This window comes from Cheilinus undulatus, linkage group 22 (assembly GCF_018320785.1).
Source record: "Cheilinus undulatus linkage group 22, ASM1832078v1, whole genome shotgun sequence".
Taxonomy (NCBI): Eukaryota; Metazoa; Chordata; class Actinopteri; order Labriformes; family Labridae; genus Cheilinus; species Cheilinus undulatus.
Window position 1 is genome coordinate 21,032,751 of NC_054886.1, and position 15,173 is coordinate 21,047,923.

Here is a 15,173-nt window from a genome sequence, read left to right on the forward strand (position 1 = left end):
TACAGTGTTTTTTGGGGAGTAACATTCAATATGCATAAAACAAAATCTTACAAAATAATCATCATGTGGTAAAGCTTGCATATTCCATCACATTATTTTTTTTAGTTGCAGTACCATTCAATTAAAGAGTAAAGAAGCACTTTTAAGACTTCTGAGTCTGATAGGTTCATCTATAAAAAGAATCTGGCAAACACCCTTTTTTGTATGTCATGCTCTTGCAAGCTGCATTAACATTTGAAATATTTCAAAGTAAGTGCAAAGATCTGTTCAGACTTTTCTGTGGCAAACAGGAAGTGGCATTGCAGGCCTTGTTTTATGTACATTTCAGAGCTTGTAGGTTAACATTCAGTATTTTTTTTAAAGAACAGAAAAACGGACCAAAAAGGCCCCTCACCTTGAGTTGACTTATGTACAGAAACCTCTTGTTCCCTTTTATCAGACAGAGTAATCAGCTTGTCTTACCAAATCTTAGGAATCTGAGTTCATTGACTTCTGCTGTGAGTTGACTTTTTTTGAATTAAAGCCCAAAACAAAGTTAAATTATGTCCCAAAAAAAGTTGGCAACTTTTTAAACTTGTTGCAATTTTTTAAATCCCTGACGACAATACCTGAACACTATATGGATAAAGAGCTTTATCTGCTTTTCCACTAATAGCACACTGAGCTATAAGGTTAACTACATGGAAATGGGGAATCACTATTCATGTTTGTCTGAAATAGTAATAGCCTTGAATATTTAACAACAAACTCCTTTTTTTATTTACTGTACGTAATATCATCTATAGCACCTACAGTAACATTTCCACGTAATAACTACACTCTAAAGGCGGGGGTCTCACTCGGAATAGTTAAAGGTTTGTGCTTTCAAGACATTCCCTGTTTCAAAAAAAGCAAAGGGGTGTGATACTTTCTCATGGCCAGAGGGAGGCACTGTGGTCCCATCAGAACACAGATCCCCAGTGCTGATAAGGCAACATACTGTACATTACCACAGGGTATGAGGACATGAGGTAACGGCCAACCACATCTGTAAAACCTTCCAAAGTAAAATCACCTCTCTCTTTTAGGTCTTGGTGTATTTTAGGGGTATTAAACCTTTAACACAACGAACTCTGTACATCAAAAGATCAAATTGTACTTCAAATCCTTCCACTCTCCAGGAGAATACCTAAAGATGCTAACAAAGCGTTTCCAAGCATGACTGACCCAGCTCTTACTCATGGCAAATCAATAACAAGGAATCAAAAACATTAGAGTTCATGAAGTCTGGTCATTTTTCCTTTTGAAAATGTATCTTAAGTGGAAGACGTTCGATTGCAGAAAAGAATATAAGGCAGAGCCCCTCACAAGCTCAAGTCAATGATGATGTGCTCAAAAATCTGTGTGTTCCCCTTGAAGCTAGACGTGAAGATGAAGTCCCTGCGGTCAGTGGAGACCACAGTGAACGAGCGTGGCGCCTGGATGTAGACCTCCTTGAATCGTTCGAAGAGTTTCTCGTCGTCATCCCACAAGTAGATCTGTGAGAAGGTGTAATCGCTTCCCAGAGCCAGGTAGTAGCGATCTTTGAAAGAGAATGGCTGAAGAATCATCGACCCCCTCGAGGGCAAGGCCTGGACCTCTGAAAACTGTTTGGCGCCCCAACGTAGAACTTTGGAGTCGCCGATGTAGCGCGTCATAGCAAGGTAAAGTTCCTCCTTTATTCTGAAGTGCTTCACAGCAACAACATCCTCCATGTTGGGGATCTCGCCCTGCAGGACAAATTTCTGGTTGCTCCGGCTCCACTGGTAGATCACGGGTACCTGTGAACGGCTTGCCAAGACGAGGTGGGCCTTCCCATCCAAGTCCAAGAACTCTGCATCAGTGTCACGGTACCATTCATGCAGCGACTGGTAAGAATAAAAGCCCTTATCGTTCCACTTGTAAAGGGTTGACAGGCCTGCTTTTGAGCTGTCGGCAATCACAAAGAACCATTCAGATCCAATCTGGAATGCCTCAATGTCATTGGGCTTGGAGATCTTTGACACCTCAATGTCCTGGAACTTGCTGAACCTGCTCTGGTCCTCATCAAACTTGTAGATGTGGGATCCGCCAAAGAGCTGAGCCACAATGACAAACACTTGGTCCAGAATGACGACCGACTTGCACCCGACAATGGACTGACCTGGGGAGCAGAGTAAAGGAAATTAAACAAGTTAATGACATGATTGTTGAACTCAGCCAAGATATTCTAGGATTATTTAAGGCATTCCTATACCTGTGATGTTATCATATGTCCTGAAGTTCATTTCTATGTGGTCCCATTGGTAAACCATACAGCTGTCTGTGCTCGGAGCAGCAATAGTCACATAGACATCATTCTTATAGCTGAAGGTGTCCACTGACAGAGACTCTGAGGCGATTGACTGATGGAGAACGAAATCTGTGGAATTAAATGAACAGTTAGAGGTGTAATGTGAGTGAATACAAGGTTGTGAGTCACCTATGCAAGCCAGAAAACTAGGCAATACATTCATTGCAGATGTCTTCATATAAGGAGTGGTGTACACAAGAAGCTGGATATGCACAGGTAATTTGGAAGGGGTGGATCTAGGGAACAGTAGTGGTGGCCGGGGTACCACTTCAAATGAGCATCAAATAAATCAGCTCTTTAGGCCAGCCACTTTACTATTTATGCAATCACAATCACTCATTTTACCATGCATATTTTTGTAAGATGTACTTGACTGGTATTTCAGTAAGTCCCCTGAAGCCAAGGTCAAAATACACAGTTATAGCCCAATAAGACAGTTGTACAGTTTCAGGACATGCCAGGGCCCAAAAAACCTGTTGTTTCACCTTGTGTGGTGTGTCAAAGGGAACCAAAATCAAGAACAAGTCTAAGACACCTCACAATCTCCTAACAGGAAGTCTGGCATGTTTGATTTCTTTCCTATCCGCTACAGTTTGTCAGTAAAGTTGACCAATAAGCGCTCTTCACAAGCATCAGTCACAAATGTAAACAAACCAAATGGCAAAGTGAAAGAAGAGTGATGTCTGGCTTTGTCATCCTGCTTTCAGGATGTCATAAAAGGACTACAATGACCGACAAAAGAGAACTGTAGGTGAGAAATAGATGCACTTCAACAACCTGGAGGGTAATAGCTTTTAGCATTAGCAACAAGCTAGCCTATTAGTGATCATAATGTTTGGATAGACAAGCAGATAAAGTACAGTATCTTTGTTTACAGGTGTATTGTAGCTCAGTCCCTCTTCCTTCCGATGTCATCAATGTCAGTTGCAATTATTGATAGCATACCTGCGTATAGTCTGCCATGTCTGTCTGTCACAGCATGAATTTATGCCTCTGTGACAGACACATCTGACATAGAGGCCATCATAACAGACAAAAAATCATGCAGTCTGACCCTGGCTTAAGGAAAATGTATGCTCTTGCTCAGGTCAGCAGTAATCCGTTTTACCATTTAGGAGCAGAAGAGAATTAAGTGACAAAAATGATGTTCACAGAAGCCAAATGAAATGGAAATTAAAAGTTTTGATGATCATTTTCAAATTAATCTCATTTGGGAATTAAAGACAGACCCACTCTCTCTAGACAAAGGCTCCTTGTGGTTTGATTTAGGTGATCGTGTCTGGTAGCGTATCCAACCCACTGTGGTAAATGCTTCTGAGTATTTCCTCTAGCATTCACACATCTGCTCACCCTGACTTTGACTGTTCTTTAAAGTTCTTGAGGTGACCGTGTTGGGCTACTTGGTACTGATGCCACTCTGACTACTGGCAAGGCCAGCAGGCTCAGGTGTTTCTCACCCGTTGAGATGCACTCATTGTGCAGGCTGGTCATATCATTGAGGCGCTTGTCCTTCATGTCCTCGGGTCCGGCACACACGACATCTGACACTGTGGCATTGGTGTTCTTCAGCCACGTCATCAGCCACTTGGCGCGGCAGTCGCACTCAAAGGCATTGCCTCGAAGGTCCCTGCACAAGAGGAGGAAGCCGTCATTGCAGAGAAACAAATCAGACGAGCCAGAGGAAAACTTAAAGTAAACATATAAAGTGATTCAAGAGTAGAATTTATCAACATTAAGTCTTGGAAGATCATGAGGAAGAAAACAGGATTTCCCTTTTGAAAGACTGACAAACCTACAGCTCTATCAGTGAGTCCAAATCAATGAAGATGTCCCTCGGCAAGGCTTTTATGTTATTGTTAGCCAGAGACCTAGAAATGAAAACAATCAAATTAATACATACAATGATAGTAAGTATGAAGAATTTCACCACTCTATTAAGGTAAAAACACTTAAACAAATACAAGATGTTTTTTGAAAGACGGGAACATACAAGTGAGTCAAGTCCCTGAGTCCTCTGAAGGCATATTTGGATGTTGTCTCTAATTTATTACTCTCAATGAACCTGTGAAAGACAGACAAACAAAAACGTCAAGTTAAAAATAGCTTATGAATGGGTTGTTCCTGAATTGAATGGAAAAATAAAATGGTCTATTGTAAAGTTCAGCAACAATAACTATGTTTTATTACTAACCTGACTGATAACCATTCTTATCAAAGCCACAATATCATTTCATTACAGTGCCTATAAAAGCATTCATCCCCTTTAAAGTGCCTGACCTAATTCAGCAGAGATCCAGCTAATTAGAGCCACTGGTTAATTAGTATTCCTGGCTACCATTACACCTTGAAGACAAAAGAACACCCCAAGATACTCTGCATACAACAACTGCTGCCCGGGTTGAAATGAGTTTGCCAACAGTCATGTGGGAGAATCCATGGTCAAGTGGAAGAAAGTTCTTTGATCTGATGAGACCAACATGGTGATTTTTGGCCATCAAACAAGACTCTGTGTTTGGAGGACACCAAACTCTGTACACCACCACAAACACACCATCCCCACTGTGAAGCACAGAGGTGGCAGCATCATGTAGTGGGGATGCTTCTTGGCGACCGGCCCTGGAAAGCTTGTCAATCCTGGAGTACAATCTTATTCAGTCCGCAGAATTCAATTATATTAAACATGTTGATTAATAAAATCAATAAAAGGGTTAAATATCAAGGGATGAATACTTTTATTAGGCACTGTATAGTTGCTTCAGTAAGAGTAGGCTCTTTCAAAATGTAAACCCCCTTTTCATAAATACAATGAGCCTTTTTAGTGATGTTGATAGCGTGGATGAGCCTCTTGAGCTAGACAGTTTGGCTAGTAATGTCAGACTTTCGAGCTAAGCCATGATGTACAAAGTCAAGATGCCAGAAAACACAGCAGAACTTAAGCATCTTTTGAAAACGGGCAAAGAACGTGAAAAGACATGAGAAAAAAAGTAAAAGTAGTTGTAAAGTGGCCAAAAGAGGTAATGATCTGAAAAGAATAGTGAAAAATGTGGCAAACACAGGAAAATAAAGGCTGAACATTAAGCAAAAATGAGGAAAGTGGCAAAATGAGCAAAAGTGTGGTGAAGTCATTACAAAGACAGACAAAGTATGTGGCAAAAAAGGGACAAAAATGTTTGAAGTAGGAAAAAAAAGGTGGCAAAAGCAGGCAAAAGGGGTAAAAATGGCACTAATAAAGAATATGGAAAATCTGACTTCACTAATAGCATGTTAAGGCACATTTTGGTGCAAAAATAAGGAAAATATTAGCCAGGACACTAGCACCTAGTTATGACACATGCACTTATAAATCACATAAGGGGAGGGCCCATTCACTGAGCTTTTTAAGGGGCACAGCCGATTTGAGCAGGCCTGCCTAACCCAATGTGGGTGCAAGTCCTCATCAAAATGTGTTTGTCTTGGGTATAGTTTTGAAAAGTGGGATAACTTGGAGGATGACGATGAATAGAGCATTTTAGCGTCTGTTTGGTGTCCTCTGTGATCAATTACACTTAAATTTTCCATGAGGGGCGATCATTTTTGCTGCCCAACAATAGATTACAGTTAAATTATCTCACTGCTTTTAACTGGCTTTAGGTTTAGGGCATAGGCTTAAGTTATCACCTAACCAAAATGCTTTGTCATATTTTGCGTTCACTTTCGACACTGTCTGACAATTAACTGCAGTTGACTTAAGTTATTTTGGTACCTTTCCAAATATTTGACTGGAAGTAAAAAAAAAAACCTTCCTGTACCTAATCGAAAGAAACCAGACCACTTGTTGGAAACTCTGTATAATATATGATTAGAGCTGTCAAAAGACAAAAAATATTAATCATGATTAATCTAAGGACTTCTGTTGTTGATTATGATTAATCGCACCCTTTCTATCGCATTCAAAAGTTCTGCTATTTGAATTGAAAACTGTTTATGTGTCATTTTTGGATCTTTGTCCTGTCTCAAACTAACGGTAGTTGACTTACAGATTGGATACAGACCTCCCTTTATAGGTAGACTGAAGACTTAACCATGAAAAAAGGAACTTGTTATGGATTGAAAAGGAAATAAGTGGACAGTACAAAAAGGTGAATGTTTCATAACATATGGTTCGGATCACTCTTGATTTGTCCACCGAGCTGTCTGTGAGTTTTTTAAAGGTAAATGAGACTTTAAGCAGCAATGGTGGATTTATTTTACATGACCATGGCTGTATGGAGATGCTGCAGTGGCTTAACCAAAGTTTGTTGAAAGGGAAAATAACGCATACACTTAATCTCGATTTTAAAAAAATTGTGCTAATTGTAGTTAATCACAATTAATGGGATTAATTTTGACAGCTTGATATATAATATATAATCTCAGATTAAAGCATCTACAGTTTGTAAATATCAAAATAAATGTAAACTTGCCCACTAGTACATAATTTTAATTTTGTATAATTATATGAAAATGGTGTATCTTTAACCCATTTCTTCACATATGTATGCTGAACACCAAATAATCCATTATAGACATTTATTGATTTTATTGGGGTTAAGCTCTGTTAGAAAATCTAGGAAATCTCATGTACACATGCTCGTATAGTCATTAAAAAATATTTTACATATAAAGGCTGAAGATAAAATGTTTAAATGAATGAGTTGGGCCTACTGATCTCAAGAAACACTATCAGATGTTGTTTTCCTAAATTCCTCTTTTTCTATAAACAGCACCTTTGAGAGCTTTGTAATGTTTCCAGTGAATGGTTTTGAACCAGCTGATGAGGACTGTTTTTATGGTACTAAAGAACCACTAGAGGGGGTACAATCAATACTTTACTGTCCAAATTCACATCTCACCACTTCAGCTCATGCAAATATTTCCTGGAAGACTATTTTGGGCTGTGAGACTGACCGTGCAATATTGTCTAGTTATAACACATTTAGTTATTGTTATTACTGTTATAAGGGCAGAGCTTGAAGTGTTAAATATCCGGGATCCGAGATATGTTCTAATGGACTTTTTTGCTTCTCCTGCATTGATATGCATCCATTTCAAATTTCATTTTCTAAATCTGTTTTCAAAGTATCAACACTTGGAATTTAGTATAAAAGTTAGAACAAATGTGTGGCTTCAGATATGGATTTATAAATATGATATTGATATTTAGTACAATGCTAAATTGTTATGTGTGGTGATAAGCAGTCTCAATTTGTTTATTATAATCTTATTTTATGCATTTATCTGCCATAACACTCAGCATTAATGTACTCTTTATCAACCTAAAAGGTGGGGTTATGCCCTGTAAGCCACCCCCTGGCTCTTGCCTTGTTGAACATGTCAACCTATTGCACTAAATCACTGAGTGTTGTGTGTTTCTTTGACAAAAAAATAAATAAAAGGAACTTACAGATACTCCAGATGTGGAAGGCCTGAGAATGCATCATCCCTTACTGTTGTTAGAGAATTAGAATTCAGGAGCCTGAAATGAAAAGTGAAAACCACATTAACATATGCTATAGGAAGCACTGCTTTATACCTGTGCTTCAAAAAAATCAGCTGAACCTTCCAGGTTGTGATTCGCCTGTTCAAAAATAGAGAGCAAAAATAGAACAAATCATCCCAGCCCAATTCTGAATGCCAGCACATATGCTATTTAGAGTGGGACCAGCCACTTTTTTGACAGATTTCACAGCCTCTTTAAGTATTTCAGCTTATTTTGTTGGAGGAAAATACCAAGAAAAAGACATCATACAAAAGTGAAATAGCCTCTGCTGTCATTGGAGATAAAAAAAAATCCACAGAAAGATACAGCCTCTCTTTTCCAAAGATGTTGTTCAATATTCTCCAATTTTACAGCAAGGGTTGTTAAATATAGTAATACTAGTATTAAGCAGCACACAACAGCATCAAGCTGTGAATCTTCATGTGTGACTGAACTTTGGTTAATGCTCTTTATCTGCCACGCCTTTGTTTGTGCCATCATCACAGCTTCTTCCAGTGGACTAACACGGTCCTTGTATAGATAGATGGCATGATATTGAACTGACAGTAGTCATTATTTCATAGTGTCCAGCCATTGTGAAAGGATCCTTGCTCATGCTTACATGCACCAGGTTGATTTAAAACACTGATGACTCAGAAAGTTCAAAAATACACATTTAGTTTCCTAATGCTGTATTACATGTCATTGTTATGTTTTGTTTCATGTTTTTAAATCTGACTCAGATTTAGATTGCCAGATCTCTTCTCAGTCTCGAGTCTGGTGCAACTATGAGGTGCATTTAAGTGTAAAATGCACGTGAAATAAGTTTTGAAGTCAATCTAGCTCTGCAGTTTTGACTTGATGGAGTTCTTGTGGTCTGATACAGGTCTACTTATTCTATGGAGGAATGACATGCAGTTGTAGCTTTCTTACAGTAGCTGGAGGGATGGCATGTGCGCAAACATTGCCTCTTTGACCTCGGAAAAAGTCCCATTGACGATGCTCCTGTGCAGAAAAACAAGATATAAACATCAAGCAACCAAGCCAAAGGGAATGCAAAAAAAAAAAAAAAAAAAAAGTGATCAATCACAGGAGATGGACTGCACTGATTGGCAGCATCTGCTCTAGTTGAGATGGTTTGCATTAAAATAGAGCCCAAACGACTAGATTTATTAAGCTTATATTGTGGCATATTATACATGAAAGCATTGTCCTAGCAAGCAAAAACACAGAGACGAGCTACTCACAAAGAACTGATGTCGTTGGGGGTATTCCTTGGGACATAGGAGGACCCGACGCAAATGATAGACTCCCTGGAGCAGCTGCATGCTGAAGGACATTTGAAAGCCTTTTTCAGATGAGCCGGTTGACACAGGAAGCAGAGCGACAAAGAAAACAATGCCCAAATCTTGAGAGTTGGCAGCATCTTTCTAGCCGGGCTTGCATGTGTGAGGTTTGCTTGAGAGCGCCGATGGAGGCAGATGGCAGGCAGCGCGCTGTTTCCACCCTGCACCATGAAATGCTGCACTGGCTCCTCCTGACATCAGCAAATCAGCTGCAGCTCCCCTCCGTCCACTTTCATTATTTATTAAGTCACGGCTCCACGAGGAGGACCGCTAATTTAACAACCAGGCAGCTAACGACAACATAGCATTATTACTACGACGTACGAACATAAAACATTAACGTTTCACATACACTAATGCTGTTCTCAAACCTGGCTGTTTTTTTAATATAGTAGCTTATGTTGTTTTGACGTAGCGTAACTTGGTTTAACGAGCTTTACCGTATTTAACAGCATAACGTATGTATGGAATTTAAACGACGTCAGCTACGTAGCCTAACTTTCCTGCTAATTATGACAAACTAGCTCCCCTTTAATTTCCCACTTGGGCTTGTTTACACATCCTAAAATGAAGTCACGTTGTTCGTCAGGCGTCAGGAGTTGATACGTATACTGTTTACAGGACAGTCTTACATATATAAAGCTACACAGCCCCCCATAAACAGGCTCCAGAACTGCAGCACCATGGACAGCTCCTTGGTACTTAGCTAATAGAGCTAAATAGCCTACTAGTCCAGCTCCATTATACTTAACATGGTACAACACCGAGTAGGGGGTGGTAGTTATGAAAGTAGAATTTATGGCTCGAGTGACCAATTAGGAGTTTTGTTCCTGTTTTGAAGGAAAAGGGAAAAACCCATACACATGAAAGGATCAACAATATCAATATTTAAACAATAAATTTACCTATTAAAGGTCCTGTGAAAACTTTAGATTCCTGTGAACTATGGCGCCCCCGTGGGAAAAGATTTTAAAAGGAAGCAAACGTATTAAGACACACTATACAAAAGTATTCAGCTGCCTGACCATTAAACTAACAGGGACTGTACTGTCATTGACTCCTCTTGCAATGTTGCGTGGTCTTCTGCTTTGTGGCTGAGTTGCTGTTGTATAATATCACTTAGATGACTGTTGAATATCTAGCAAGGATGAAATTTCACAAACAGTTTTATTGCAGTGGTGGCATCCATCACAGCACAATGCCAGAAGTCACTTAGCTCTTCAGAACGGCCCATTTTTTTCCACTGACAAAATCCTATTCTACTTTATTTTGTCAAATATGCTGCACATTCTGGCTATTCGCTTTAAAATATAAGCTGTGTGTCATGTGAACTGACATCTACCCTTAAAGCTGTAGTAAGCAATTTACTATTAGTGTTGTGTGTGCACAAAAACAACACAACCCGTCAGGGTCTTGTTATTGAAGCCATCTAACAGAGTAACCGACTTCTGCAACGCCTCCTCACGCTGCACTCTCACTTGAGGAAAACCAGCAAGGGACGATGCTCCAGCCAATGAGGAGGGTAGTACTTGCAGCCAATCAGAATCAGGTCAGAGAGAGTGTTCCTATTGGCTGCTGTAGTAGGTGCGCTTCCGCCTCTCAGCTCAGAGAGAAGTTGATACAATTGCAGAGTTACCAACGGTGTTTGGTCCTATGTAGAATTTGTTCATGCTAGGAGGAAGTGTTTTCTTGCCTGTGATTTGGCCATTGATTTCAGTGGAAAAGCGAAGCAAAATCACTCCACAAGAGCTTTGCCACCGTCAGTATTCTATTCAGCGGACATGCACATTCGCAAGGAGGTATGTGAGAAAAGGGGCAGAGCTACAGAGCTCAAGCAAGGAGAAGAACAGAAAGGAAGGAGGAGTACAGTTGATTCTACATGGCTCTCATCGAATATTAAATACTCAAGCTTTAAGCATTGTTTACAAGCATTCAAAAATAACTACAGAGAAATCGTCCGTCTGATAGTCTAGTCTGCTTTTATTGTTCTTTTAGAGGCATCTGTATTAACTTTAGTCTGTTTCATCACTGGTCAGAAACTCTTCCCTCCAGTTTGAATCGAAAAGTTATTTTTTGCAGAAAAGGATAGGCTCAGCTCACTGTATTAAAAGAAATACTTGATTAAATTAGGACATTTCATATTGTTTGCTAAGCTTGGCTTGAAAATACAAGAAATCAATTTATGCTAGGTTCAGTTAGAAGTCCTACAAAAATATAAAGGAAAAGTGAAAAATACAGGGAATAAAAGTTATTTTTTCTCATCCCTCTTCCTCTGCTCTGCTAATCTGGTTAAGAACACGGCAATAAGCTGCATTTGTCAGCAGTGCTGGAAATCATGATGTTACGTCCGAGCTTTTTCGCATCAAATAACTAATTTAAACAACTCAGAACAAATTTGGGCTTACAGTACATCAACACAACCAAAACTTGTTATCAAGACAGATTCAGAGTTTGATCAAAATGTATTCAATGTGTATTTTTGCTTTGAAGTTTGACCCCGTCCCATCTGTTAACATAGAAGAGGCTAAGTTTTATGAGCTATACTGCAGCCAGTCAGCTGAGATAGCTCCAAATCTTTTGACTTCTCTACAAGGAAGCTGTTGTTCCGCTCATTTTAATATAAAAAATACACGGTCAATAGTCATAGCTGTTTGCCAGAAAGCTTAAGGCCTGACTCATCCTTGCTCATATGCTAGGGTCAGCATTTCCAATATAGTGGCTGCCTCTTCAGAAACCAATACCAGACATCACTAAGGTTACGTTGAAGTTTAATACAGTCCATGTGGTCACTTTGAACCAGTCAGGAGCAATGACCCAGCCTAGATATTCATGACCCTGCTGGTTAACTTTAACCCTATGTCAGACCACTACTTGTCATCTACCAACATCCCTGGGGTACTTGAACTGATGATTGAGTGCACTGTGTGCAGATTCAAGAGGAATATGTTTAAGGCAGTCTATTTTGGTAGGGGGCAAGAGGCTACAAGTGGCTGGTACACTAGATAATGACACCTGGATAGCTGGAGAGCTTAAAAACAGTGATTCCCTGCGTGCATTTTCAAGTGTTGGCCCCTTTTCTGATTTACACACTGCAGCAGTTTGATCAATACAGGAGGGTCCTTTAAAACTATCCAGCAGAAAAAAAGTGGGTCTGACTCTCTTGATCCTGGTCAGAGCTCTGCAACTTCAGCAGAAAGAAGGTGACAGGGAACAGAAAAAGATGACAAAGATATGAAACAAAGCAGCAAAATTTTTCCTCCTTTTCCTTTACCATGCTGCACTGAACCAGCTCTGACAGCACACCAGTGTTTTTCCACTTTATTTTAATGATTCTATAGAGTATGGGTACAGTAAATGTGTGCTGACGCAGCATCTGAATCTATCCAGCTGAACCCCACTTTCAGAAGGATTGCTGTGTGGATTGGATTCAGGATTCGGAGAAGTTTTACAGGTAAAAAAAGCACACAAGTGCTGACTGTATACACTGCATGCACACCTGGGCCCAGCACAGACGTAGCATCCTCCACAGCTGGCACTTCCAGCTCTGATGTGATCCACTTATAACTGAACTCCAGAGCATGCAGCTACATCTTAACACACCCACAGCTCTGAGAGAGAAGCCAATCTCTATCTGTATAATTTGAAGCAGTTAAAGGGGAAGAACTGTGCCGTACTGAACTATAGATTAGTCATCAGTGAGTTCTTGCAGTCTATTTTCATGCCTCAGGGTACAAACTACCCTGCTTTCGGATGACTGAGATTAGAGAGCAGACTCACAAACACAAACCACGTTAGAAAACTGCTGGAATGTGCAAAAATAAAGGAGTCTAATGTAGTCAAAGATTCATTCCCCAGTGACTCAATCTTGAACATGTCTAATGCCGTCTAAAAGTAAAACAAATTGTGATAATATACCTCCTTAATTGTTCATAGCACCATTTTACACAAGCATTCCCTTTACCAAACACAGGAGTGATCAATGTTTAGTGTGCACCATTGATTATTTCATCCTTGTCCATATGTTTCAAAGCCTGAAAGTAAATGTCCAATAGCGTAGGTTCAAATGGGAGATAATGGCTCTGCAGCATCTGTATCCCATTACAACACACTGAGAAGACATAGCACAACATTTCACATCATAAAGCTAAATTCCTGTCGAAATCAATGAGTGGAAATGCTAATGTATTCCCATAACACAAGTCTAGCTGGCTAATTTATAGGATATCTCACTCCCTAATGGCACTTTGGAAGCTTTTAAATGACACAGAAGAAAAGCCAGTGTTATTCTAGATCCATGATCTATTTAGAGTTCAGAATTCATAACAAAGGAAAAATGTTTCAACAAATACAACAGTGAAGTAGGTTTTGCAGCTCTGAGCTCACCTCATCTCTTAGTCTTTATATGCCTGTAAATGTTCTTATTTTTGCTCATTTACTTCTCCAGCAGTGTCTTCCTGACCAGACAGAAGTTCTGAGGGCTTATTTTTCACAGCATTTCCCTCTTTCTTTAAGGTCTTCAGACACTTGTCCAGTCTTTTGATGCACATCGTCACATCCTCTCGGGTGATTCCCACAGCTGAGGCGGCGTTGAGGTAAGGACAGGGGTACGCCTCCGAGTGCGACATGAAGCCACGGAACGTGTGTCCGCTGATGGTCTGCTCCTTGCCAAGTGGTATAACCCTGGAAATTTGTGGGAAAAAAGGGGCAATGTAAAGCAGTGACGATGGCGTACCACTGAGTTAAGGTAAAAATGTTTCATGACTTTACAGCAATAACCTGTCTAAAGCAGGAGCCACTCACTTGGTTAAACACAACTCATTTTTCCAAAAAACAACTGAAGAGAAAATCATTTGTAACAAGACAACGCCCTCCTTAGTTTATCAAAATACCTATATTTTTTGTTCAACATAATGTTGTAAAACTAGCAACTTCTTCAAAGTCTACTTCAATAAAGGTTTTCTCACAGTCCACTGTAATGTGTATCTGCATCAGAGAAAACATTAAAGCTGTACTTAAAAGAACTGTTCACAGATGATATTTCTTTTCAGTGATCCTTGAACTAAAACTCACTTCAAGTGAGTAGGTGGTAAGAGCAACTCTGTGACTGCTAAGTGGTAGGGGTAACTCTGTGACTGCTAAGTGGTAGCAGTAACTCTGTGACATTTAAGTGGTAAGAGTAACTCTGTGACTGCTAAGTGGTAAGAGTAACTCTGTGACTGCTAAGTGGTAAGAGTAACTCTGTGATGTTTAGGTGGTAAGAGTAACTCTGTGAATGCTAAGTGGTAAGAGCAACTCTGTGACTGCTAAGTGGTAAGAGTAACTCTGTGACTGCTAAGTGGTAAGAGCAACACTGAGACTGCTAAGTGGCAAGAGTAACTCTGACTGCTAAGTGGTAAGAGTAACTCTGTGACTGCTAAGTGGTAAGAGCAACTCTGTGACGTTTAAGTGGTAAGAGCAACTCTGTGACTGCTAAGTGGTAAGAGCAACTCTGACTGCTAAGTGATAAGAGTAACTCTGTGACTGCTAAGTGGTAAGCGCAACTCTGTGACGTTTAAGTGGTAAGAGCAACTCTGTGACTGCTAAGTGGTAAGAGCAACTCTGTGACTGCTAAGTGGTAAGAGTAACTCTGTGACTACTAAGTGGTAAGAGTAACTCTGACTGCTAAGTGATAAGAGTAACTCTGTGACTGCTAAGTGGTAAGAGCAACTCTGTGACGTTTAAGTAGTAAGAGCAACTCTGTGACTGCTAAGTGGTAAGAGCAACTCTGTGACTGCTAAGTGGTAAGAGCAACTCTGTGACTGCTAAGTGGTAGGAGTAACTCTGTGACTGCTAAGTGGTAAGAGCAACTCTGTGACTGCTAAGTGGTAAGAGTAACTCTGTGACTGCTAAGTGGTAAGAGCAACTCTGTGACTGCTAAGTGGTAAGAGCAACTCTGTGACATTTAAGTGGTAGGAGTTACTCTGTGACTGCTAAGTGGTAA

The 15,173-nt window shown here is 40.0% G+C and overlaps 2 protein-coding genes across 3 annotated transcripts in view; both read right to left on the minus strand.

Moving 5' to 3' along the window:
* LOC121504685 (leucine-rich repeat LGI family member 2-like) lies at positions 1-13,649 on the minus strand. Of its 2 annotated transcripts, XM_041779695.1 has the most exons (8): positions 9,095-9,907; positions 8,781-8,852; positions 7,773-7,844; positions 4,341-4,412; positions 4,147-4,218; positions 3,808-3,977; positions 2,255-2,419; positions 1-2,161 (listed from the first exon to the last, which is right to left on the minus strand). In XM_041779695.1, the coding sequence occupies exons 1-8, from the start codon at positions 9,361-9,363 to the stop codon at positions 1,344-1,346; spliced, it is 1,710 nt and encodes a 569-aa protein (XP_041635629.1). In that variant the 5' UTR covers positions 9,364-9,907; the 3' UTR covers positions 1-1,343. The 2 variants fall into 2 exon arrangements, with proteins under 2 accessions (XP_041635629.1, XP_041635630.1); XM_041779696.1 differs by lacking the exons at positions 8,781-8,852; positions 9,095-9,907 and adding an exon at positions 13,577-13,649.
* sepsecs (Sep (O-phosphoserine) tRNA:Sec (selenocysteine) tRNA synthase) overlaps positions 12,520-15,173 on the minus strand; it is a 16,711-nt gene continuing 14,057 nt past the window's right edge. The window contains exon 12 of the mRNA XM_041779697.1: positions 12,520-13,873. Coding sequence (XP_041635631.1) covers positions 13,612-13,873 — 262 coding nt within the window. The 3' untranslated portion in view covers positions 12,520-13,611. The remainder of the gene's footprint in view (positions 13,874-15,173) is intronic.